General features: G+C 37.7%; 1 protein-coding gene across 4 annotated transcripts in view; it reads left to right on the top strand.

Annotated features, from left to right (window-relative positions):
• RRBP1 (ribosome binding protein 1) overlaps positions 1-24335 on the top strand; it is a 56585-nt gene extending 32250 nt beyond the window's left edge. For 2 of the 4 annotated variants that reach the window (XM_025168661.2, XM_007431395.3), the window contains exons 8-18: positions 223-361; positions 2163-2350; positions 2515-2552; positions 9548-9638; positions 11970-12059; positions 13994-14086; positions 20120-20209; positions 21127-21210; positions 22579-22677; positions 22831-22974; positions 24142-24335. In XM_025168661.2, coding sequence (XP_025024429.1) covers positions 223-361; positions 2163-2350; positions 2515-2552; positions 9548-9638; positions 11970-12059; positions 13994-14086; positions 20120-20209; positions 21127-21210; positions 22579-22677; positions 22831-22974; positions 24142-24183 — 1098 coding nt within the window. In that variant the 3' untranslated portion in view covers positions 24184-24335. Of the gene's footprint in view, positions 1-222; positions 362-2162; positions 2351-2514; positions 2553-9547; positions 9639-11969; positions 12060-13993; positions 14087-20119; positions 20210-21126; positions 21211-22578; positions 22678-22830; positions 22975-23793; positions 23834-24141 lie in introns of those variants that run through there. The other 2 variants (XM_007431398.3, XM_025168662.2) reach the window with 2 other exon arrangements.
• The last annotated feature ends 1496 nt before the right edge of the window (positions 24336-25831 follow it).

Genomic DNA, 25831 nt, shown 5'->3' with positions numbered 1-25831 from the left:
TTCACGTATGCCAAGGTTTCATTAATAGAAGTGCTATTCATATAGTCAGGTGTGAAGCTATCTTAGTTCACAAATGATTTGGCAAGCATGGCAATAGTATCTTCTGGTGATATGCACAATATGTCTATCCACTAGATGAGAAGTTTTTTAAAGAACAACTGTAGCTGTATATGTATATGCCTGCTTTTAATTTTTGCCCTTATCCAAATTTCCTTCATGCAGATATCCCAAAAAGAAAGTGAAGCCCAGTTACAGAAGAGCTTGGATGAAGTCAGGGAAGAACTCTGCAAATCTCAGGCCAGTTATCAAAGTTTGCAGACAGAGCTGGAAAAGGCAAAAGAGCAGCAGTTCAATTTTGCTGGTGAGAAATCATATATTGCAATGACAGGGGATATGTATTTCCAGTATGAAAAAAAAAAAAAGCTTTAGTTCTATTTCTGTAGCTCAATATTTTTTAACAGAAAATGAATAAAATATCAGTGGGCAACCTACTCTCCTGCATAAATGAAACAAAAGTGTAAATTTCAGTACCTCAGTACTTTTACAATAAAATTTTGGCTAAATTCTGTCCTTTGAGTTTCAGGTACACCTCTGAATAAGTGGCTTTTCAGGAATAGATGATGGTTCTAATGTTTAATGTACATAATATGGTGGAATGGTGAGAATTAAATATTCCTTCCTGTGACAGAAAAGAGATAGAAAGGTCCAGCTGTGAGGTAGCCAAAGGTGCAATCATGGTTAATATCTACTGGATCCCCCAAATGGTGTATTTTAAAGAGTATTTTACGAGTTAAAGCGTTCCTTTACTTAAGAATGTGCAGTTGTTGTCTAACAGCCTTTTACTGGTTTATTAAAGGCTATACTGCAAAAGGGGTAAGGCCACCTGAAGACCATAAATAAATGTTTATAGTTTGATTAATTTAAGTACTTAACTATCCCATTTTAATGTACACAGATACATGTGCACAATTATAGTAATTCCTGTCTCCTTGCATCTAACTGGTTTAAAGAATAAATTAAGTATGTGAGCAAAAAAATGAAAACCTCCCATATACAGAGAAGCAAAAAGTCATGAAAGAACAGACACATTGGTGGACAAAAAATCTAGACAGATGTAGAATCATATCTTATTCTATTAAGCCAAGATGCAGAGCACCTTCATACGTATTACTTTTGGAACAAACTGGAATGGTAACTCAACATCAAACACTGAGCTGTTCTAAAACTGTTTCCTGGTAAGGATGAAAAGGAAAACTGTAGGTAACAAGAGGAGTGAGACATATTATTATGTTTATGCAACATTGAACCCACTTAAAAATAAAAAACTTTCCATTGTTAAAAACAGTCCTACATATTTAGAATCATGAAATAGCTAGAACACTAGAGTATAGAACATTTTTAAGAAAACAAAGATGCAATAGCAGAAAATTAATAAAAGCCTGAATGGACAGATACATCTTAAAATGTTACCTAATGCTCAGAAAGCTGAGCACCAAGCATAACTGAACAGGGAGGGAATTCTACTTCTGTTGTGCTTGTATTTTGAGCAAATCTGGCAAATATGCATCTCAGGACAGCATCCCTACAAGATCTTCATTGGTGGGTGGTCACAATGACATTATAACACTAATCATCATTATAGGTTCTACCAGATACCTGGATGGGCAGGGATAGATTTTCTCACCTGCTTTTCCTATTGATATTAGAGTCCACCTCATTTACATACAGATATTCTCTCTCTCTCTCTTTTCGCCAAATGCAGAAAGAGAAACAAACACAGATACTATGGAATATTAATAGTGTTTCCACCTATATGTTTGTAGTTTAAATCCATTTGCTGATGTTTATGCTTGTATTATATGTACATACATGTGCCCAAAGCTTTTGTTTTTTATATCTTACATTAGAATGTATATCCACAGTATTGTTACTGTATATCAGTGACATTTGCTTGAAGATACGCGTACGTATACCTCCTTTTTCATGGACAGATTCCAAGCAGAGGTTGACCAGCCATCTCTTGAAAATGCTTTAATATGGACTCTTACTGAGCAGGAGTCCATACTGATGACTTACTATAATGGATGACTTTAACAGCCCTATGAGAATATTGAAATCCATGTTTTTTACTAGCATTTTGACCATCTTTCATTCTTTAACAGAACTGGAGCCTAAACTATTGTGCTCTGAAATGGAGGTGAAGAGAAGGGTAGAAGAATGTAATAATTTACACCTTAAATTATCAGAAGCAACTTCCATAAACCTCCAGCTTGAAGAAAAGATTAAATTAACTGAAGCCCTCCTGGAGGCAAGCCAAATGAGAGAAGTGGAGAAAAACAAAGATATACAGGTCAGAGTCTTCAAGTGGTCTTTCTAGCCAGCCTCTCATTTTAATAACGTTGCCTCTCATTCAGTGGGACATTTTATCATCATTTTGGTACTGTGATAATATTACCTATTATGTCAGTATATTTTGGAACATAATGTAATTTTCTTACTTTTTTCCTATTTTAGGAAGCAAATAAAGCAGAAATTAGCATTCTTCTGTTAAGGTAAGGCTGGTGACTTTTAAAATATTGAATTTTGTTATTGATAAACAACTTCAGTTTGGCAAGAACATTGTAAATTCTTGTCTCAAATCTTTGCATGTCCTGAATCTTTGCTACCCACACCAAATTTTATAGTTAACATGAGGTACACTTTAAATGGCAGTGAATTAAGACCCACAACAAACGCCATGTTGCAGTATGGTTATAGTAAAAATGTATTACTTATTTGTAGCTGTATAGTAGTATCTTTATATCAGTGTATGCAGAATGAGAAAGTGAGAAATAAACTGGATTAATTTGAACTTTTACAGTAAGAAGGCAAATATAGTTTAATAAATATTGCTGAATCCATGTGATGTGAAACTTTGAAGAATATAATTTATACATAATGAGTAGATAAAATGAAAGGAATGAAAGAGCAGCACTATATATGTGCATGCTAAATGTACCTTTGTAAGCCAAATCCATACATTGGTACATGAAGGTTCACTTGCATCATACCAAAAGGAAGGGAAAATAACTGAAAGAATCTGCTACAGACTGAAAAGCCAGCAGAAGGCTTGGATGGTGCCTTCCTAAATCAGATTAACAAAGATTCATAGAGGAGAAGCATAGCAGTAATGGGAAACTTGAATTACACTATTATCTGTTGGAATTCAAGTTCTGCCAAGAACAGACAAATAAATTCCTGACTTGCTTTAATGATAATTTTATTTTCAGAAGGTGGATGATAAGTCAAAAAGAGCAGTTATCCAGATCTAGGCTTTGCCACTATGGCCTAACGGCTTAAAGAGATGAAAGTAATGAGAACCTGGGCTAGAAATGATTACATTATCTTGAAATGTACCATAGAGCCACAAGACCACAAAAATACTGTTTCAAATAACTAAGAAAATAATAGAGGGAGTCTCATGGTTTGAAAAAAAGAGAGTTCAAAATTGGCTACAGTATGTTGAAGACATTATCACAAACAGTTTAAATTACAGAAAAATGGGAGACATTTTAGAAACTGGAGATTACTGATAAACTCCAATAAATAAAAGTCATATGAACTGGAAAGAAAGGTAAATAACCAAGAACAAATTTTCTTAAGTAGCCACGTTTGAGCTTTAACATTCTGACATTTTCTTTGAGAAAAGATAAAAGTTAGGAGACTGGAGGTAGGCTTGTAGGCATGTATTGTCTTTTTCTTCAAAAGAGTGGGGAAGAATAATCCACTAAATTGATCAGTAGCTAGGAAAATACATACAAAATTAAGCAGTCAATAAACTGTTTGGGGAAAAAATTAAGTGAACCAAAACAAATTTCTCAAAACAAGTAACATTAAAATAACTTTATATCTTGCTTCAATAGTTGCTAGCTTGTGGTGTAAGATATCCTGATTTTAGCAGAACAGTGCCTTATGGTATCAGGAGGAGTGAGTTAACCATGAGACCCATGTCCTGTGCTCTTATTTCTAGTTATGCTTCTGAAAGTAGAAATTCGCCTGTGACTGTAAGCTGAATCTAGAATGTTCATTATTTCATAATATTTAATGAATTTAGGTACAAAAAACTGTAATAATGTCATATCTTCAGAACCAATATATTTTGTGAATTAATTTATATTTTTTGTGTCTACGCAATGAGCATGGCACAATTAAGCAGCAATACAAAATGTTACAATCTAAAGTATTTCTTAAAGGAAGCAAACAAGCCTGTTTTGCAGAGCTACTGCCTCTGATTCTCATGGTTCTATTTCAGTCTGCTCTAACTGTAAATAAATTAGACAATGGCCCTCATGAAAATATATGCTATGATTTAATAGAGGGAAATGGAAATCCCTACATTTGGACAGGCAAAAACTAAGTATAAGTATAGGATGGGGGTGTCTTAGTAGCTCACAAGCTGAATGTGAGCCAACACTATGATGCAGATGCAGAAAAAGCAAATGCAATCCTAGGCTGCATCCACACTAATGTCAAGACTAAGAGAAGTCCTCATTTCTCACTCTTCTGCTTGGCCAGACTGCATTAAAATATTGAGTACCGTTCACAGCTTCACACTGACAAACTGGAATGTGTCCGCTGGAGTACAGTGAAGATGATAAGGGGCTTAGAAGGGAAAACCAACTATTGGGTTTTGGGGCATTGGGTATTTTTCACCAGGAGACTAAAAGATTGGGGGTAGTCCTTAATTCTGCCAGCAGTAGAAAAGCCCACAGGGACTGCATTCCTGAAAATGCCCAGAGGAGCTCAATTGCCATCCTTAAATTCCTTAAGACAAGAAGTGGCCACTATATACGTACCACATTCAAATTATTCAAAGCCAAGGCAATAACACAACTTCTTTATGGTGCCCAGCTGAGCCCATTCTCCAATTTTGCACCATTAGAGCTTGTACAATCCAAATTTCTAAGATCAGTCCTTCAAGTCCCAAATTGTATCTCTAATGCCACCTGCAACTAGAGACAGGCCTCATGAAAGTGGAGGCTAGAGTGTGGGTGACCATACTCACCTATTAGCTCAGACTATCCTTTTTTTCCATTGGCCTTGCCCCATTAACTATGAGTGATGATTTTCAGTCCACATGGAAACAGGCAGTGACAACTAAAATCTTATTCCTGGGCTTCTCTCCAGGTCTTCTATGAGATACAATCAGGCCAAAGCACTCATTAAGCAGCATGTAGCAGACAGAGCGCACCAATTGGATCTAGCCAGGACCCCAGTCTTTATTGCCAGTGAATCCAACAGATACTCTGCCTCCCCTATGGCATACTTAACTAAACTTGAAGTCTCTAAACACAGGAAGGCCTTTACTCTGGCACAATGTCATGCCCTCCCCTCAGCTGTCCTTGAAGGTAGGAAGATTCCTTACCCAGAGAAACAATGCCCCTGTGACTCTGGACATACAGAAACAACAGGGCATGTGCATCTAGTGCCTATACTACAGAGACATTTGTACAAGCCTCATCTCACCATTGCTACATAAATACCCAGGGCACACAGGGCAATTCTATACCTCCTTGCTGCTTTTAGATACCAACCCTGCCACAACATATAATGTTGCCAGGTTCTGCGCAGCAGCGCTTAGAATTCATTGGATGATAACCTGTGCCATAAACTAGACTTAACAAGCACCTAGTTTGCATTCTTTCTGTAATAATTTTATTGAAGTTTTTAATAGATATAACAAAAACAAATACAAACTAAATTAAAATATTAAAGAAAAGTAAGAAAGAAGTTTAAAAAGTGCAAGAGAAAGAAAGAAAAAAGAAAAGAGCGAGAATACAAGAAAAAAGAAAAAGAAACAAAGGCAATAATAAAGAAGTAGCTTTCCAACCTTCATGACACCAAGTACAAGCTAACATAATAACTCTTCACCCTCTTCTAAAATTTCAAACAAAAAACTCTTCTTCCCATAACCTAACTCATATCTATAGACAATCCAGAAATCTTCATCTTTTCAGTCCTGGTTCAGCAAAAAGTCCATTAGAAGCTACCAGAAATATCAAACATATAATTTATCCCTGATCAAATAGTCCAACTTTATACTCCTTCCTTTTGCGCTTCACAATCTTAGCCTTTAATTCATTCCAGTGGTGTCACTGGAGTTGATCTTTCATCAATCTTTGGCATTACAAAAGATTCTTCAGATCCTTTTCCAAGATACAGGTAGTCCTTGCCTAACAACCACAACTGGGACTGGAATCTTGATTGTTGAGTGAAGTGGTCATTAAGCAAGATGCCCTCGTGACTGCTTTGCTCAACGACTGCAATCTGGGCACTCCCAGTTGCAGTTGTTAAGCGATCTCCTGGGTCGTTAAGCAGAAGAGCTGTCTGCTGAAGGATTGCAGCTCAGCAGGGAGCTGAAATCCTCCCAGCAGGCAGCCCTTTCACTCTCAAATATTCCTTCATGGGGCTGGAGGAATGGAGCTCAAATCTTCAGGATTAAGCTCCATTCCTGCACACCGCTGAGAGGTTTCCCCTCCCCTCCATGGACAGAGGGGAAATCTTTTGTGGGGTTGGAGGAATGGAGCTCAAATGACCATGGGGGGGGGGGTGGCGCAATGTTTAACAATGGCCAAAAGTGCTTTACAAGCCGCAAAGCACCCTTTCCAAGGCCGTCATAACTTCAAACTGTCGTTAAACAAATGGTTATTAATCAAGGACTACCTGTACTTTGTAAATCCAGTAAAGAGGCACTGTCCAGGATTTCTTGTCACAACTGTTTCTTGTCCAACTCCTTTTCTTGATTCGGCTTTTGTATTTCCATTTTAGTAATCTTTTCAGTTTCATTATATTCCATACTTACAAGTTCTATTATATCTGCGTCAATTATAAGTTGCTTTTTAAAATCTCCCTTAACATCTTCTAGAGGTTTAACCATTGGAACCTTTATGCTTTCTAAGATATTAATTATTAATATGTCAGTCCATTTTTCAAAAAACTCTTTAACTCAAAAGCTATACCAGGGTTGGCCATTTTAAAACCCACATTTAAATGTTGATAGATGCACTTTTTTTTTCTGCCTAGTCCTTTAGTCCCCTCTAGTGTCCATTTGCAACATTCAAAGAATCTCAGTTCCTAATATGGATTTAGTTCCATTTCAGTTGTTTCCCATGAGTGTATTATTTAATTATATACTTGTTTTTCAAATCTTACAGCAAAAGTACAAATGTTTCCAAATCCCTCTGGTCTCCTAATCCATCTATAACTTTCTTAAATCATAATCTTTTCTTTCTTTTTTTTTGCTTTTTGCCAATTATATATTGTTTTTAAACTCTTAAGTCTCTATTTAAAATTCCTTGTATCAAGAAAGAAGGTAAAACTCACCAGGTGTCAAATTAAACTCAGTGTTTTGAAGGTCTCTAACATCCATGAGACAGTTAAATAATTAAAGTGAGTACAGCTGGCTTAGTGTCCCTTTTAAAGGCTCTGCCAGGGCTAAGAGCATGATGTCATCTCCCTTGTCTCCTGGTGCTCAATCCCGTGGGGGACTGCTGTTCTATGATCCCCTCACAAGGAGCTCCCATTCGGAGTGCTTATGGGCAATCTCCCATCCTCTCCTTCTCTGGAGAGATTCCAAAGGACTGGTGTATTTGCCAGTCCTTCATTTTTCACTGCAGTTGTCATCACCGCTATTCGTGAAGATGTCTTCAGTCAGCCATGACTCACCTGGAAGCTTCCCTAGTTTGCCATATTAGAGTGCTGTGTAATTTGATAGATATAGATTCCCACCTACTAATGTTTTATGCTCCTCTGGACCCATCTTATGCTCCTACCCCTTCTTTTAGATTCTTACAGATTTTTATATATACTTTCTATTTTAATATCTTCTAGCTTTTCATAATTTTTAAAACTCTGATATATCTTCTATGCTTTTTAATTGACTGTACCCCACCCTCCTTATGCTGGTCTATGACTGTAATAAAGATGTACATACAAGACTGCAGGAAGATGTGATAGCTATCTTCAAGGATATGAAAAAAAAAGTTATATAGAAGATGGGTGTAGTGAATGCAGTTCCCTTACCAGCTGACAGAACTCAGATATGCCCAATTTAGATCCTCACAAGCAGTCTTTTAGCAGTCAACATCTACATGAGGAACAGATAAGATTCATCAAGAGAAGTGATTGTTCTGTTAAACTTGCTAAGCACAAGCTGTTAAAAACCTGTCACTCGCAGACTTTCTGGCAAGCTCTGGATGAATATATGGATCTCCTTGATAGGACCGCTGGATTTGATGTTTCTGTTGGCAAATTTATCTGTCATGGAGTCAGTTTCACATATTACTTAAAACAGTTGATTAGGGCAGAGCTTAATCTGTGTCCTGCTAGTACAGTACCATCTACAGAACTCACATGCCAACATAATAACCGCTTCTGGCCCTGATGTTAGGTGAGCTCACAGAAAAACAGCTGAAGTTTTCGATAAGCATATATGGCTGGAAGAGTCAAAGTCTGGAATTCATTTGGAACCAGAAAGAAAATAGTACGCCTAAAAATATTCTGGAGAAGATAAGCTTTGATGGCATTTTCTGTATCATGGCTGCTTCCCAGTAACTCCCCTTCATTACTCACTGTAATAATTTTAATCTGAGTTTTAATGTGTGGTCAATAAAAAGCAAAACAAAACTAACAAATAGATTAGCTATGTTTTAGAAGTATCTACAAGCATTAGTTTGACCAATAAATGTTCTTTCAGAATCTGAAACTAACAAGGGATAAGTTTAAACTGGCAAAGTTTCAAATGTCCTATAGCTAGTGATATATCATTGTTACAATTCAAAAATACTGTATATACATACCATTTTGTTCAGTAAAGCTAGTGGCAGATTCTAAAGATCCCTGGTACAGATATTGGAAATGAAACAGGCAAGATGAGAACAAATTGGGTAAATCCAGACATCTTACTGTGAAGCAACTTCACTTTCTCAGGGGCAGGAGACTATAGAATAATTGGACACTTGGGGTAATTGGAAAATATGTTATATTTATTTTTAATATCCTTTAGAGATATTAAATGTGATAATATTTTAAAAGTTATGAATTTTGAAGAGATACAGAAAGCACTAATTTTCAGGAAAAAGTGATAAGGAATCTCTCCATTATCCATCTTATATTGTCTATTTTTTCTTGTCTCACTCTTTTCTGAAACTATCCTATTCATTTGGCATGGGTTTATTCTTCTTAGTAGGATTTAAAACTTTGCTTCTATGAGAAATTAGTGCAATGTTCCTTATTTTACATCTTTGATACAGTATATACTGTATACCAAACTTTTCCATTCTCCAGGTCACGGTGGTTAAATAAGTTGCAGTAGCAGTATTTTCAAATTTTGTTACAGCAGTAACTATAGGGAGAAGTCTGGGTGGATAAATGTTGACAGTGAGTAAGCAATTTAAATTAGATAGGTGTTCCTGAATGTCCTTAGCAAAGACTTGAGAATTCTAAATAACATGACACATCCCAAAATATAGTTCTGTGAAAATAGTGGGTGAAAATCTCTTTGTTTCAGGTTACAGGAATCGTCTACCCAGGCCTCCACACTGGAGGATGAAGCTTCAAAATTAAAGCATATAGTTGAACAGCTGAAAATGGAAAACAATGTGAGTAAATACCAAAGCATACATAAATTAAACTAATTGATCTGGTTATTCAAACCCAATGATTTTAAATATCAGTTTCATTTTCTTCCAGCTATTTTCCCTTGATATTTTGAGTAGGAATTACTGTTTAAATAAAACTATGTGCATGAATAATAGTCTGGAAGCCATGGCAGCTCCAAGGTATTACCTATTGGAATTCATTTTTGGGTGATCCAGTCACACACTTCACTGGTAACATATGGAAATTGTGGTCCAATATCATATATGTGCCCTTTCATGGTATGTCTGAGACTACGTTGGTGACATGCTCTCACTGGAATCGTTGGCTGCCCTCCAAAAGTAGGAAAAAAAGTTTAGTCCCTGGCTATAAAATGTAAATGGAATTTTAATCTGTAAATGTATAATTTCTAAATCATGGGATATATTTTTATTGTATTCTGTGCTGATGAGATTCCCATCTAACTATTATGTTAAGTTAACTAGCATGTTCCAAGAGAACAACCCAAGAATATCTTGGGCCTGAAGATCCAATATAGAAAGATTAAGAGAGCTAAGTGAGTTTAGCCACAAGAGGAAAAGATTGAAGGGAAACATGATAGCACTCTTCAGCTATCTGATAGGTCCTCAGGGAGAAAAAAGTGTAGTCTTCTTCTGTATTGTTCCTGGATCTGAGCCGCAGAATTTGTTAGGTAATGGCAAATTGTAGAATACGGACTAATATGACTCCGTTTTACTCAGGAAGGCAGATGTGAGCTGATCATCAGGGGAAAAATCTAATACTAAGAACAGTTGAAAAGTAGAACCAGTTGGCTAGGGAAGTCTTAATCACTAGACAGCCATATATTAGAGATACTTTAAAATGGATTCTTGCATTGACCAAGGGATTGGACTTGATCCCTTTCACTCTATGAATAAATTATCTCATTCATATATAACCGTAAGAGATAGTGTGTTCAACGAAGATTTATTGAATAAACAAAAATTCCCTGGATTTGCACAACATGCTGATCCATCGACAACAAAATTCATGTTTACATACAATAATGGATGGATTCACATAATAAGCCATAAGTTGTTTATTTGGTTTGGGCTTAGTGTGATCAGTTTATATGCCTTAAGTTCTTTCTGAAAAGCAGAGTAAGGGCCAGTTTTAGCTCTGAATGAGTATTGTATAATTTAGAAGCAATGCATATTCATATCCATTGGCATTAATATATGGTTTTTCATATGTACTTGGCAAAACTAGGAAGCTTTGGAAGCATATATTTTTTCCTATCTATATTCCCAAGAGTTTATTTTTTACTAATAGTAAGGTATCTTAGATATATTTAATTCACACCTTCCTTCCAAAAAGTTCTTGAAAAAGTTCCTAAATTTATACTCGCAATATTAATCTGTATCTTTCTGTTTGATAATTAAAGTAGTGAGTATATGAGATCCCACCTTGAGCATGTAAAAATTTATCCCAGGTTTGAGCTTCACCCTGAGTAAAAGCACAGCTACAGTACAAATAATATATAATACCACCAAATCAACAACGGAAAGCATGTGTAGATGCTTTTAGAAAACATATTAATGTTGTAGGATCATAATAATCTACTCATAATTAATACAAATAATTCATAAAATGCTTTTTTAACCTCCAGAATTGATGTTTGATACATATATTTATTTTATTTATCTTTGCCTTTTGAAAAAGGAGTGACTGTCAATAAAGTATGATAAATGAATTGTGGCACCCTCCTAACTCTCTTTGTCATTTAGCTATAGAGGGTCAGGATTCTTACAGAACAGGCAGAAATTCCACAGTACTCCTTCACCTCGCATGAAGATAGAACAGCAACCATGGATATTCTAGTTGTATTTCAGCTGCATAATAGCCAGAATTTCAGTAGGAACGGTTTCCCAAACGGTCTACAATGTTTATAGACTCTGGAGATACAAGCAAAGTAGAATTAATATTTCAACAACAAAAATTAATTATCACTGAGAACACCAGTAACCTTTCTAGATAGAACAACATAACTTAAAAGACAATATCTACTTTTAGAAGGCAAAAGACTGCCAACTTATCAACAAAAGGCACTGTAAATATTAAAAGGGAAGATAAAATAACAGTATCTTCCTTGATATTCATACTTCATATGAGGGAATAGTTACAGAATCAGCACTAACAGCAATTTTGTAATCTCCATTCCCGTCATCTCTACTTATGTATAACAACATTTTTGTGACCAGAGGGAAAAATGTTGTCATACCTAAATTTTACGATTGATTTCTTAACTTTGTTTACATTAATTTTTTTTAATGTATTATTAAACTTTTTTTTAGGACCTGGCAATTTCATTAGGAGAAGCAAATGAGGCACTGCACACACTACAAGCAAAATCTGATCAGTATAGAAATATTCTTGCAGAGACTGTAAGTGAAACTGTATTTGCCAACCTGATAAAATGAATCGTTTCCAATTTCCCATTTGCACTCTGATGAAGTTCCTTAACATTTGTTAACAAAGAGAGCCGGTTTGGTGTAGTGGTTGAGGTGATGGCCTAGAAACCAGGAGACTTTGAGTTCTAGGCCTGCATGAAAACCAGATGGGTGCCTTTGGCCCGCTCACTCTCCCTCAACCCAACCCACCTTACAGCGTTGTTGTGGGGAATGGGAGAATTTGGGCCAGTCACTCTCTTTCAGCCCAACCCACCTCACAGGGTTGTTATTATAGGGGATGAGTGAGATTGGGCCGGTGACTTTCCCTCAGCCCAACCCACCTGACAGGATTGTTGGTCTGGAGAATGGGTGACTTTGGTACAGTCAGATTCCCTCAGCCCAGCCCAACTCCCAGGGTTGTTGTGGGTAATGGGAGACTTTGGCTAATAGCTTTCTCTCTCAGCCCAACCCACTTCACAGGGTTGTTGTGGGGGATGGATGACTTTGGGCCAGTCACTGTCCCTCAGCCCAACACACCTCACAAGGTTGAGGTTGTGGGGAATGGGAGACCTTGGGCCAGTCACTCTGCCTCAGCCCAACCCACCTCACAGGGTTGTTGTGAGGAATCGGAGACTGTGGGCCAGTCACTCTCCTTTAGCCCGACACACCTCACAGGGTTGTTGTTGTGGGGAATGGGTGACTTTGGGCCAGTCACTCTCTCTCAGTGCAACCCAACTTACAGGGTTGTCGCGTTGAACGGGGGACTTTGGTCCAGTCACTCTCCCTCAATCCAACCCACCTCGCAGGCTTGTTGTTGTGGGGAATGGGTGCCTTTGAGCTAGTCACTCTCTCAGTGCAACACACCTCACAGGGTTGTTGTGTGGAATAGGTGAATTTGGCCAGTCACTCTCTCTCAGTGCAACACACCTCACAGGGTTGTTGTGTGGAATGGGTGACTTTCAGCCAGTCTCTCTCTGTCTCTCACTCTCTCTCTCAGCCCAACCCACCTCACAGAGTTGTTCTGAGCAAAATAAGAGGCAGGAAAATTAGGTATATTTACTTCCTTGAGTTAAATATAAAAAAGGTGGGATAAAAATCTAATAGCAATCATTTGTCTTCTGGATACACATGATCTATTATCTGTATTAGTGGGGGTTTTTTGCTTTTAAAATTATAAGCCTCCCAACAGTCTTGGTAAACTTAGGGAGCCTCTAAATTATATGTATAAAAAAATGAATGAGCGAGCTAATAAATAAATAGTAGTTTTGCAGGATGTGTATCACATATGGTGATAGAAAATGCTTGTACATACAAACCTAGGGTTTGTTATTGTTCATATGCCATGATTGAAAATATAGCTTTTCTTCTCCTTAATGGGTGCTTTTGCAGAAAATGGTGGACAGGCACAAATGTTTAGACTCTCTGAAAATATTTTGTAAAAAAGCTCAGTGATTGCAGAATAAAAGCTTTGTGTGTTGAATGTTAGCATAGAAGTATTATATTGAAAGTGAATGCTTCAGCAGGATGTTTTCCCATAATTACTTGTTGCTTCGGTAAGATGCCTCCTCTGGGAGGCCACTGCATGTAGTTATCAACCATGCTGCTTCTTACTAAAAAAAGGAATTTACATCCATCTATTTCTGATTGATGGAAAGGCTTCTGCCTCCAGTTTCTGTGTTGGGATAAATTGAATTCTGAGGCACACCCTTTCTGCCTTCCTGCTGCATTTCTTAGTGACAGTTGGAGTAAGTATATTTATATTGTACCTTTACTTTCCCAAACTGGCTAAAATCTTTCTGCTAAAGTTAGTAAGCAAGCCTAGTTACAATGTGTCCCCAAACAATGATAGAATGAACCTATATTGGTAAATGTCAGTTTTTCTCTTCCTACCTTGTTTCTTAATCTTCATTTCTTCCTCAAAATCACAGGAAAAAATGCTGAAGGACTTGCAGAAGCGGGTGGTGGAGGAGGAGCAGGTGTGGCAAGAGAAGCTGGTTGCATCTGAAGAAGCGCTTGCAAAGGTATAATATTTGTGGATATGCGTGCATGCTTTATCATTGTTTTCTAACTCTGTGTCTTGATTCCCAGCATGAATTCTTCCTTTTGCAACCATTTAAATGAAAATCCATTTATATATTAAATTAATCTCCAGTTTTGTTACCATGAGGATTACTATATTTTATTGCTGCTTATGACTTTACAAAGATTCTGATTAGTGATAGGGACATATATAAATATCTTATTGGCAAAGGAAGACTAGCTAATGTTCCTTTGCTCTGGTAGCTTTTGTGCAAGTTTGCTGCACTGAGCAATACTTAATTTAATTACAAGATGTAAATGACATATTGAATCTTAAGGTATCATATTTTGCACTATGCCTTATTATCAACACGTTTCTTCTCCCCTATTTTTTGCTTGTTTTATATTATTTTTGAAAACTGTGTACTTTGTAAGTTAGATAAGTTAAACTTTTAGTTAATTCTAATGACAATATTATAATTGTGACGATGCTTAGGAGTGCTCCCTAGATAGCAATGTAATAATCTAGATACACTGGATGCCAAGGAAGTTCCCAAATAAGGAAATAACTAACTATACTAGTTTTGAATTGGTAGTTGTCTACAAGAAAATGAACATTAATATTCTGGGATCATCTAATAATACAATATTTCTTACAAAATGGCCAGATTCATCTATATATAAAACAACAGTATACATTAATGAGTACATATATGCATTACAATTACCTGATGAAGAGGTATCCCCTTGAGACTCCCTTGAGACCCAGATATAATAAGGGCTGGTGCTGGAATGGCTTGAGCTGAGTGTGGTAAGGTGTCGAAGACCAGGATGGAGCCGTGAAAAACAGAGGAGCCAGTAGGAGAATGAGCTAATAGGTACCAGGATGGGAAAAGGACCAATGAATTGTGCTGCCAGCTTCCATATTCAATTTCACAAGGGGAGGTGCTTCACTGCCAGCCAGGCCGAATTGCCAAACTTGGCCTTCAAGGTGGCCTTCCATTCATCCTTTTCCTTGATCCAGACCAAGTTGTGCAGTCTGCAAAGATTCAGTCTGGTGAAGAGGGTGGAGGAGTGTAGCCATTCTAGGAGGTCCAAGATCAATGGAAGGGGGTGCCAATTGTGCAGAGTCATTTTGTTTAGGCCCTATACTCATTATAGAGAAGAATCTCCCTGAATTTCTTTTTTTTCACAAATAGGATAGATAAACCTCCATTATAGATTTTTTTCAGAGAGGCTGTGGAGCACAGAGACAGTCTCTTAGGATGATTGCTCCAGCAATCAGATTGATTATACCCATCATGGGGCCAGTGAAGAGGAAGATGGTTGACCTCATTGGCACTGAAGATATGGAACTCCACATACTTGACCAGTAGTTGCTTGGGCACATTCCTTGTTCCTAATGGAGATTGAGTGGCCTGCAGGATTTCTGCATCTCATGGCATTGTTCAATGCAGAAACATCAATGTACCTTTAGACCAGGAAATCATTGGTCATGACAGCACAACCATGGAAGCCCCAGGATGAGCTGTAAGTGGATTGCTGGAATTATTCTTGGTGCTGCTGTACATGCAGGGTCACTGGTTCAGTGATCTTGATCATGGGACTTGATTCAAGGGGCCATCTGTGAATAGTCTTGGCCACTACAGCACTTGCAGGTGTACACAAGAGGATTCCAACTTGTTCCATGAAAGCAGCATTGATGAAATTGTAAGGGGCCCTGTGGTTGATGGTGACAAGAGTCTGGAAAAAGTCACGCTGTAGAACCTGCAGCTCCACTGGAATCTGGAAGTAAGGCAATAGGCTGATGGGTGGTTTGGGCTTTGGTACTGCACAACTAAACTCAGTATCTCAGTACCTAAGTCTGGGTAGTTTTTCTGGGCACTGGTGGGCATTATGGTTTGGCTGTCTGGCAGTATAAACAGAGGTTTTGCTGGCTCCCTAAGATCTTCTCAAGTTCAGATAGCTAACCCCGACTACTGCCCAGCTCATAGGTTCCTCTGTACTTGCCATGGTGTGTGTATTGGTGGGGTTTCCAGTGGGTGTTGGTGGGGCAACTGATTGGTTGGTGGTTGCACATTTCTACTGAACCTTGCATGCTTCAAGATGTCCGCCTATCTGCATATAGAGCTGCATTGGCCCCATGGAACTTCTTCACAAAAGCTACCTAGTTCTGCAGGGGTTTTCAGCCACAAAATATGGGGCGGCCCATTTGGCAGCAGGACCCATCAGCAGGCTTATGACAAACTCCATGCAAGCTCTGAAGAGAAAGTCTCTGGGTGCATGCCAGTATATAAATTACATTGTGCTAGGAAGGCAGCAAATAGGTTGGAGCATCTGTCAAACTTCTCAGGAACAGCCAGGAAGCACTTTGAGAGGTATGATGTCAAAGCTTCAGGTCCCTCCAGGTGCATCTTTATATTAGCCATTGCAATCACTAACTACACCAGCTGCTATGGAGCATCTAGTTCTGTTAGTACAGTGCTTCCATTCATGTGGAGGAATGGGGCTGGAAGCATCTTTCATGGTCCAGCTTTAGAAGGGGAGGCAAACACTGGAACCCTGAACAATAAGGGTGCAAGTGCATTGCGGAGCTTGCTGAGGAGCTGGAGCCAAGCACAAACCAAAAATGTGCTTAGTTTGGAGATTAGCAATAAGAAGACAGAGTGTAGGGCACACAAAGGGTACATGTGTAGGTGGCATGAAGAATATGAGGCAAGAAAACAGAATTACTGGGAAGGGAATATGGGATGTATGCTTGCATGTTAAGTTTACCAAGAGTTGAGGAAGATACATAAAGCAAGGTTGAGTAGTCCATGGTCAGAGAATGTAACGAAGTCTTAGAATGCCAGGGGAAAGGAAGAGATGTGGTCAGAAGCAAGTGTGAAGGTCAGAAGTGTAGCAGGAAATATGGAGCATGGAGTACTGGGCCAGAGGCTGAAGTTGCAGGGTTCCTCAGAGCTCTCCACTCTCTCCCTTCCTGTTTAATATTTACTTGAAGCAGCTGGATGAGGTCATCCATTAGCATGGTGGTATGCAACTTTACATCTCTACCCCTGGCTGACTAAATAATGCCATCAAGGTTCTTTCCTGATGTCTGGAAGCTGTGGAGGTTTGGATAGGGAAGAAATTTTTTTGTACAATTTTTTATTAAGGGTTTTGAAAAGAAGATAAAGACTAACAAGAACTAAAATAAAGAAAAGGAAAAAAGGGGGGAAGGAAAAGACAAAAGGTTCAAAAAGAAAGAATGAAAAGAAGTAGAAAGAAGTAGTTTTCAGTTTTCTTTGTAGCAAATGTAAGTACAATTACAAAATTATCTTTTGCTCTATGGTTACAAAAAGAAAAGCTCTCTTTTCTATTATCTATTTTTTCTAATCATCAAAGCCATAAATCATAAGATCCTTTTTTTTCTGTTTCTTGCAAAAAGTCTATAAGGGGTTTCCAGTCAGCCATAAATGTAGATGTTGTCTCTTCTCTAATCAAGGAAGTTGGTTTGGCCACCTGTGCAAGTTCCATCACTTTTACCAACCATTCCTCCATTGTGGGTAGTGCCAAGTCTTTCCACTTTTGAACGTATAATAATCTCACTGCAGTGGATGGGGAAGGTTTAGATTGGGTACAAGGCAAGCAAGACCAACTGGCTATGGATTCTGGGACCTTCCTGCCTTTATGTAGAAACTTTTCATCTTTAATTCTCAGTAGGGTTGCACTCTCCCAGACAGAACTGATGTACAGTTTGGGGATCCTTTTGGACTTGTGGCTCCTGCTTGAAGAGCAGGTGGCAGCCATGCTGAAGAGGGCCTTTGCAAAACTTAGCTACTGTACCAGTTGTATACATTCATGGATCAAGGGGCCCTGCTCATAGTCACTCATGCCTTAATTCCCTTGGACTATTGCAATGAGGTCTACATGGGGTTGCCCTTGAAGAGGATCTGGAACCTACAATTGGTCCAGAATGCAGCAGTGCAGGTGGTTATCGACATACCATGGTACAATCATGTAACACTACTTTTTTTCAAGCTGGACTGGCTTTCTCTAGTCTTCTAGATACAATTCAAGATGCTGGTTATCATATATAAAGGCCCTCATGGCACAGGGCTGAACTGTCTAACTCTGATTATGTCTGCCTGTCCACCAAGATCCAGAAGAGTCGACATTCCCTCTAAGAAACAATGCCATCTCTGTCATAGCACCTGCCCTTTGGAACAGCACACACCCTGAGATTCAAATGGCCCTAACCCTGTTAACCTTCTGTAAGGCTTTAAATACTTGGTTTTTCCCCTAAGCTCTGGGCCAGGATATAGGATTAGCCTGTCTGGAAAATAGTTTGGGGCTGTAAATATGATGTGGTTTTATCTTGTTTGCGTTATGTTATGCTCTTGTGATTTTTATATTATTGCTTACCTTGATTTGCTTTTAATTCTGTGTTAGCTACACACAGTTGTGTTTGGCTAGTTGGGCAGTCATAGAAATGGTATAAATAAATAAATGCCTGCCTTCCTCGGTGACAGTTGGGCAGTCATATAAATGGTATTAATGAATGCATCTCATTCTTTTATCACCTTGCATTTGGATGAGTGCTGTGTGCTCTATTTGGGGTGCTTTTGAAGACTACTCAAAAACTGAAGTTGATGCATAATGCAGCAGTCCACTTACTGGGGATAACAGTCAAGGCCACACCTGTATAGCAGGAGCTGCATAGGCTGCCAAAATGTTTCTGGGTACAATTCCAAGTGCTTGGGTCCTTGTTATCTGTGAGACTGTCTTCTCCAAGTGAAGTCTGCCCATTCTATGAGTGCAGATCAAGAAACTATGATACAGATTCCTTTCCCATGGGATATTAGGAGGGTAAAGCAGATACAGAAGCCCCATGAAATCAAGATGCCCCCCTCTCTGTTAACGTTTAAGAATGCAATTAAGATAGTTTTCTTCTGAGTTTTTAGGGAACAGGGTGCTATCTATCTATCTATCTATCTATCTATCTATCTATCTATCTATCTATCTATCTATCTATCTATCTAATCAATTTAAATAGCCACCCATCTCACCACAGGTGATTCTGGGCAGTGTACAACAAAGCTAAAAACAGTAAAATACATTAAAAATATATAAAACAAAATAAAACAGAGAATAAAAGGAAGTTAAAAATAAGGGAGCCACCTCACTAATTCCCCCATCCCCTGTTGTTCCCAGGCCTGCTGGCATAGCCAAGTCTTAAGGCATCTCCGAAAGCTCAACAATGACGAGGCAAGCCTCACCTCAGAGGGGAGAAGATTCCACAGTGCAGGTGCCACAGCAGAAAAGGCCCGCTCCCTGGGGTCTGCCAAATGTATCTCCCTAGGTGATGAAACCCATAGTATGCCCTCTCTGCTGGATCTGGTAGGACAGGCAGATGAAATCAGGGAGAGGCGGTCCCTCAGATAGCCCGGCCCCATGCTATGAAAGGCTTTAAAGGCCAACACCAGCATCTTGAACTGGACCCAGAAACAAACTGGTAACCTGTGCAGCTCACAAAGCAGAGATGTGTTCCACTAGAAACACACATAACTGCTCACGCCACTGCATTTTGCACCAGCTGAAGTTTCTGGATACTCTTCAAGGGGAGTCCCATGTATAGTACTTTTTATGGGAGCTGTTGGTGGTTTTATGAGCAATGCATAGGATTTTATGTGGTTGTAATCAACCCAGCTTCTTTTCTTACTTTTCTTAATCAATTAATATGTCATACCAAAAGATGGCCACTCTGGATTGGGGAAAAAAGGACTCAAAAGAAAACATCTCCTGCATTCCAGTATGCAATGCATAACATATATTTAAGATTACAGCCTTTCTCCTTGACTCAGGATTACTAGAAGGTAAAAATTAAGATAGGATATTTTATTTCTCTTTCTTAGAAAGCAGAACATTAAATCTATCAGTTCAGACCAGACTAAAGCATGATTTGGACATATTTGCTATGGTAGTCAAGGATGTATGATCAAAATGTAAATGAAAATTATTGTCTGAAGTTTCTCAATTTCCCCCTTCTGAAACAGTTAAAAGAATATACTACTCTTTTGGAAGCACAGCTGGAAGATCACTTGGCAGTTGCTGAACAACAAAACTGCACTAAAGAAGTTGAAGTTGTAAGTGTTGTCTCTTTTAGAGTGACCAAGGATGAGGAAAGGGGAGAGTTTGGAGCACAATCCAAAATTAGGTGCTTATAATAAAACACTATATTCTGGTTTCAGGGAAACATCTCATGATTTATAATTATACCAGTTATTCTAGATGTTAATGTTATGAAATAACAGATTTTGTGCTTCCTCTTTGCAATGAATTGGTTCTCCCAGTAGACATTTCAGAAAAAGATTCAGATCTAAGGGAAACAGGGAGCTTGCTTACTTTATCCAGCATCTTAGCTAGCCAGGAGCAAGGTAGACAGTGTACATACAGTCCTAACTGTTCAGCCATACAATTCTTTCATCTACATTTTTATTTATTCTCTTCCCTAATTACCTCAGGACAGAATACATAGTTCTTCTTTTTCTGTCTTTACAAGATCTATGTTAGGTAGATTCAAATGTCAAATGGCCATTCAATAATGTTCTCTTTTCTCCTGGTCTTATATTTTCTATAGATCAGTGATCATAGCCACTAACTCTGTATATATATATGTATATATATATATATGTTATATATATGTATATCAGTTATATGTATATCAGTTATATATGTATATCCATATAAAGATATATTATATATCCAGTTAAGGATATATTGTATTCATTTACATCAGATAGCCAATAGGAGAAGCCTGCTATGCTACAGTATATAATTCAGACAACAAATGAGACCCTACTGATATTTTAAGCTGGCATTTATACCATACTCTTGCTACATTTTATAATATTTGGCTAAGTTAATTGATATGCTTACCTTAAACACAATTCACTATAAAACTGGGTATCAGTAATTATGAAATACAGTTAGTGACAGTATAAAATGATAATTGTTCTCATAAATTTGTTTCTTTACTAATTTAATGGATGTTAATGTGCAGTTGAGACAGCTGTTAACTGAATCACAAGAACAAATGGATACAACAAAAATAGAAACACTGAAACAAAGTCAAGAGCTTGCCCAGGTAAGTGACTTGGTAATAATGGATCCTTTTTTCAGCGTTCCCAATAACAAAGTAACCCTAGTAGATGGTGGATAAATGTGGTATATCAACTACAAGCTCTGAAAACGTTTCATTTCTATGAAAACTTCAAGGGCTTTTGATGTATATGCACTGGTTGGTGCACACTTGTGTGTTGCCATTTGCCTAAAAGCACAATATAAACAGAATATACAAGGATAAGAACATTACATTACAAATTTGGAATTCTAACTTTCTCATGGAATTAATTGGGCCAGTTCCTAACAGGAGAATACCAGCAAGCACTGTGAAACCAGTTGTCCCTTCTGTGGAATCCAAAGATAATGAGAAAGGAAGAGGAGCTAGAAGCATCCTGTTGACTCATTTGAGAATTGGGGGAAAGTATTTATAATTTTAAATGATGATGCTAGGGGATATCTGATTTATGTTATGTTGAAATTTCAGGCTGTAAGCTCAAAGCTGTGTTGCTCAGTGAGGTTTGCAGGCAGGTTACCCAAAGCAAAAGTGTGCACTATATAATGCATGTGCCTTATAGATGCTGCTGAGGCTGCAAATGGAAAAAAATGTTTGTACAGTTTTACACATAGAGAAGTGAATTTTTGCTCTTGTTATATTGCTTATAAGCTGTGCCAAAGTGAATTAATTGCAGTTACTTTTTTGATAGGCTCAGTGCTGTGGTTGTTTGGGCAGGAAAACAGTTTGGGCAGTATATCAAAGTAGTGCTTGATTTTATTATTTGCTATATCAAGTTTTAAACTATTTTTTAAAATTATCCCTTTGTCTGCTTAGTACCAACTACTTCTCCACCTGTTATTGTGTCATTAGACCACAAAAATGTAGTCTAGGTTTCTGTTCTATCATGTTGCAAATAATAAGGTATAGCAATTTTAGTGGAATTTCTCATGCCAAGGTATTCCCAAAAGCTGAATGTACTCCCAAGGAACAGTATCTGCTGCCATGTAAAAAAGTACTTGGTTAAAACTCTCTATTAGATCTTTTATTTTTGTTGATGGGATAAAACACATCTGGAAAAGTTATATAGATATAATTAGAATTCTCTCCCTTATAGTTTTGGAATCTGGATATATATATATATATATATAGATTGATTGATTGATTGATTGATTGATTGATTGTATTAATTTCAGTATGAAGTAATCCCTTGTTATATAAATTGTGAATATGATGAAATAGTTAAAAATGAGAATTTCAATCTATTAGGTCTTCTCATGTATATTAGTCAGTGATATTCTGGTATTACAGGAAAGGAAAGGAAAGAACCATTCATAAACTTTTATTCCTGCTTTCCAAAGTACTTGGAATTAACTTTTCATAATTTTGAAACTGCAGAATCGAGATTTGGTGTACAGCTTGCAAGCTGAATTGGAGAAACTAAGATGTGATAGGAAAGATTCTGCGTATGCAAAAGAGGAAGTTCTCCAACTTCAGGTAAAACTTCTAAAGCTGCATCGCTTTGCAGAATTACTAGGCAGATATGTAAGAATTTGTCCCCATGTTTAAGTGCTTTGGAAGTGTTTAGCTTTTTGTTTGTTTGGTTGTTGTTGTCCCATGAATAAAGCCTGGTTTTATCATCAATTGCAGGAGACACTGGATAAAGAAAAGAAGTTAACAAAGGATTTGGGATGTGCAGCTACCAAACTAAAAGAGCTTTTGAAGGTCACCCAAGAACAGCTATCCAAAGAAAGAGAAGCAGTGATGAAATTACAAGAACAGCTTCAAAAAAGGGTACTTGAATGTCTTTTCTTCTTTACTGCAACAAGGTTCATTTACCCACATTAAGCTGGCCTTAACTTCTGCTTAATGGTGGAGTTTTTACCATCAGTGGTTTTCTGTGTACAGAACTAAACATTAGAGGAAATACAGAACTATAATTGATCAAGGTAGCCTATGATATGCTTTTCTCCTTATTTCCTCAACATTATGTGTAATGATAATGGGAATGAAGATGTGTTATACAGAAAGAACACTGAGAAATAAAATTATATTTGAATCCCCTACTTTTGTAATCTTAATTTAAAACTGGTTCAGTCCCCTTGAGGCAGGGCTTAAGGATAATTTTCGAGGGATCCAAAACAAATGTATAATACATGCCCTTTCCCCAGCTACCATCCTATATGAACACTTTCATAAGTTATCAAAGGAAACAACTATTTTAATTCTCAAATTAGTTACATACGTATAACACATGGGCATGTAATTCAGGCAGCTGTGAGAATCTTTCAGCACCCCCCAAAGTTGGCATCTAAGGAAATTTATGCTTAGCCAGTAATTGATGCTTGCATTACAACAAACATCAACGGACATTTACAGTGCTAAAATAATTTCATATAAATGAATAGTTATAATTAGGCACACACATTAAAATAATGGAGTGATATGAGTGACCAAACTGGGATAGGACACAGAAAAGGTGAGATGGGAATGAGGCTAGGCATGGGGTGATGGGCTTGTCTTGGAGAGATTAATAGTAACTACAAATAAGCCCCTTTTTTCCCCCAACTTATAGAACTTTTCCTTCTTTCTCTCCCTTTCTGTTTGTGAAAGGAATAAAGAAACACCCCAGTACTTCCATCTTCAGCCCAGGTGATAGTTTTGTGTGATGTATACAATTGTGCCTTGACTGACATCTAAGAGACCTAGCCTCTATAATGGCCAAAATTGCTTTCTTCTTTTCCAAGCCTCATACCGTTATCTCAAAGGTAGCAGAATACAGGTAGTTTTATAGTAGCCTCAACGTTTCTTCCTCATAATGGGGCTGCAACCTGTATAAGGCCCTTGAATTCCCTCCCCTACTTCCAGGTTTAAGAGGGTTGTTTACCATTTTCCTGTAATTCTTAGCAAAGAGTTCTGAGACTGTCTAGGTCCAGTAACCTAATTTTCATTCTGTTTCAGGAAGAAAATGAAGACATTGTCAAAGAAGGTACATCTGTTTGACAGATCAAGAATCTAGGATGTGCACTTTATCAGACTTAAATGCTTTATATATTCCTAAAGTATACACTTGTTTACTGTAAAGGGAAATAAATAAAACAATAGTGACCAGAAATTGTTATTTTAAAAAGAAATAAAATAAATACTTTAGTCTATAAATACAGTAATTGTTTCTTTTGTAAAATGTTTTCTTTTGTAAAATCTATTCAGCCAACATGCTTATTCCCCTCCCTGTGTAAAGGGAGATTATCTGCACTAAAGTATTTCTTAATCTCTGGAGAGCTAGTCTCTGCAGACTGAGGAGCCTGATTTCTTCATTTGTGTGAGGACTCTCCCATGGATAGAAGCTGCTCCCCATTGCAAACTCTCCTATTTCTGTGGAGAACACCAGCTTCCCTCCCTTGTAGCTATTTTCTTTCATTTTTTGCCTCACCTACCAATTTAGTCTTTTTCAACAGGATTCCTGAACACCTTCAATTCACAAATAATTATCTGAGGAGAAAAAAAAAGTCTTTTTTCAGGTAAATAAAATATGCTATTTATCATGTACCTACAGAGCAGTGATTACCTTCTGGTTAACTACTGCCACTGCATTACCTTTCATTACAAATGGGCTTCACGTAGATCTGCTTTGATATTTATCAGCTACTTGTTAAATTGATCTCTTTGGAAGGAATGAGGTGACAGGGTGTCACGGTTTTGTAACAGAAAATCTTATAGAGACAGAACTGACTTTATCTTGATTCATAGTTTTGGTTAATAATATTAATTTATTAAGACTTAATACTTGAGGAAGGATCTTAAAATTGGTGCTGTCTAGCAATGACAAACTGCTATGAGAATATAATATAATATAATGAGAAAATGAGGAATAGCTAAAGGGTTGATTAGCAATAAGAAAATGAAACATAGTCGAACTCGAAAAATTAGAATATCGTGCAAATGTTCATTTATGTCAGTAAGGCAACTCAAAAGGTGAAACCAATATATGAGATAGACACATTACATGCAAAGCGAGATATGTCAAGCCTTACTTTGGTATAATTGTGATGATTATGGCGTTGTTCAGGAGCCATAAGACAAGAGGAATACGACATTTGAAGCCCATGTCCAGGATCCACCTGTGTGTGGTGGCTCTTGATGCACTAACTCCAGCCTCAGTCCACTCCTTGTGAAAGTCCACAACACTTTTGAATGGCCTTTTCCTGACAATCCTCTCCAGGCTGCGGTCATCCCTGCTGCTTGTGCACCTTTTTCTACCACACTTTTCCCTTCCACATAACCTTCTATTGATGTGCTTTGATACAGCACTTTGGGAACATCCAACTTCTTTTGCAATTACCTTTTGGGGCTTTCCCTCCTTATGGAGGGTGTCAATGATGGTTTTCTGCACAACTGTCAGGTCAGCAGTCTTTCCCATGCTTGTGATTCCTACTGAACCAGCCTGAGAGACCATTTAAAGGTGCAGGAACCCTTTGCAGGTGTTATGGATTCATTAGCTGATTAGAGTGGGACACTTTGAACCTAGAATATTGAACCTTTTCACACTATTCTAATTTTCTGAGATTGTGAATTTGGGGTTTTCATAAGCTGTACGCCATAATCATCACAATTATACCAAAGTAAGGCTTGGCATATCTCGCTTTGCATG

Source organism: Python bivittatus, unplaced genomic scaffold (assembly GCF_059951505.1).
Source record: "Python bivittatus isolate LINGU-HERP-01145 unplaced genomic scaffold, Pbiv_v1 ctg000960_np1212, whole genome shotgun sequence".
In the NCBI taxonomy this organism is placed as follows: Eukaryota; Metazoa; Chordata; class Lepidosauria; order Squamata; family Pythonidae; genus Python; species Python bivittatus.
This window is presented reverse-complemented; position numbering and strand designations above follow the sequence as displayed.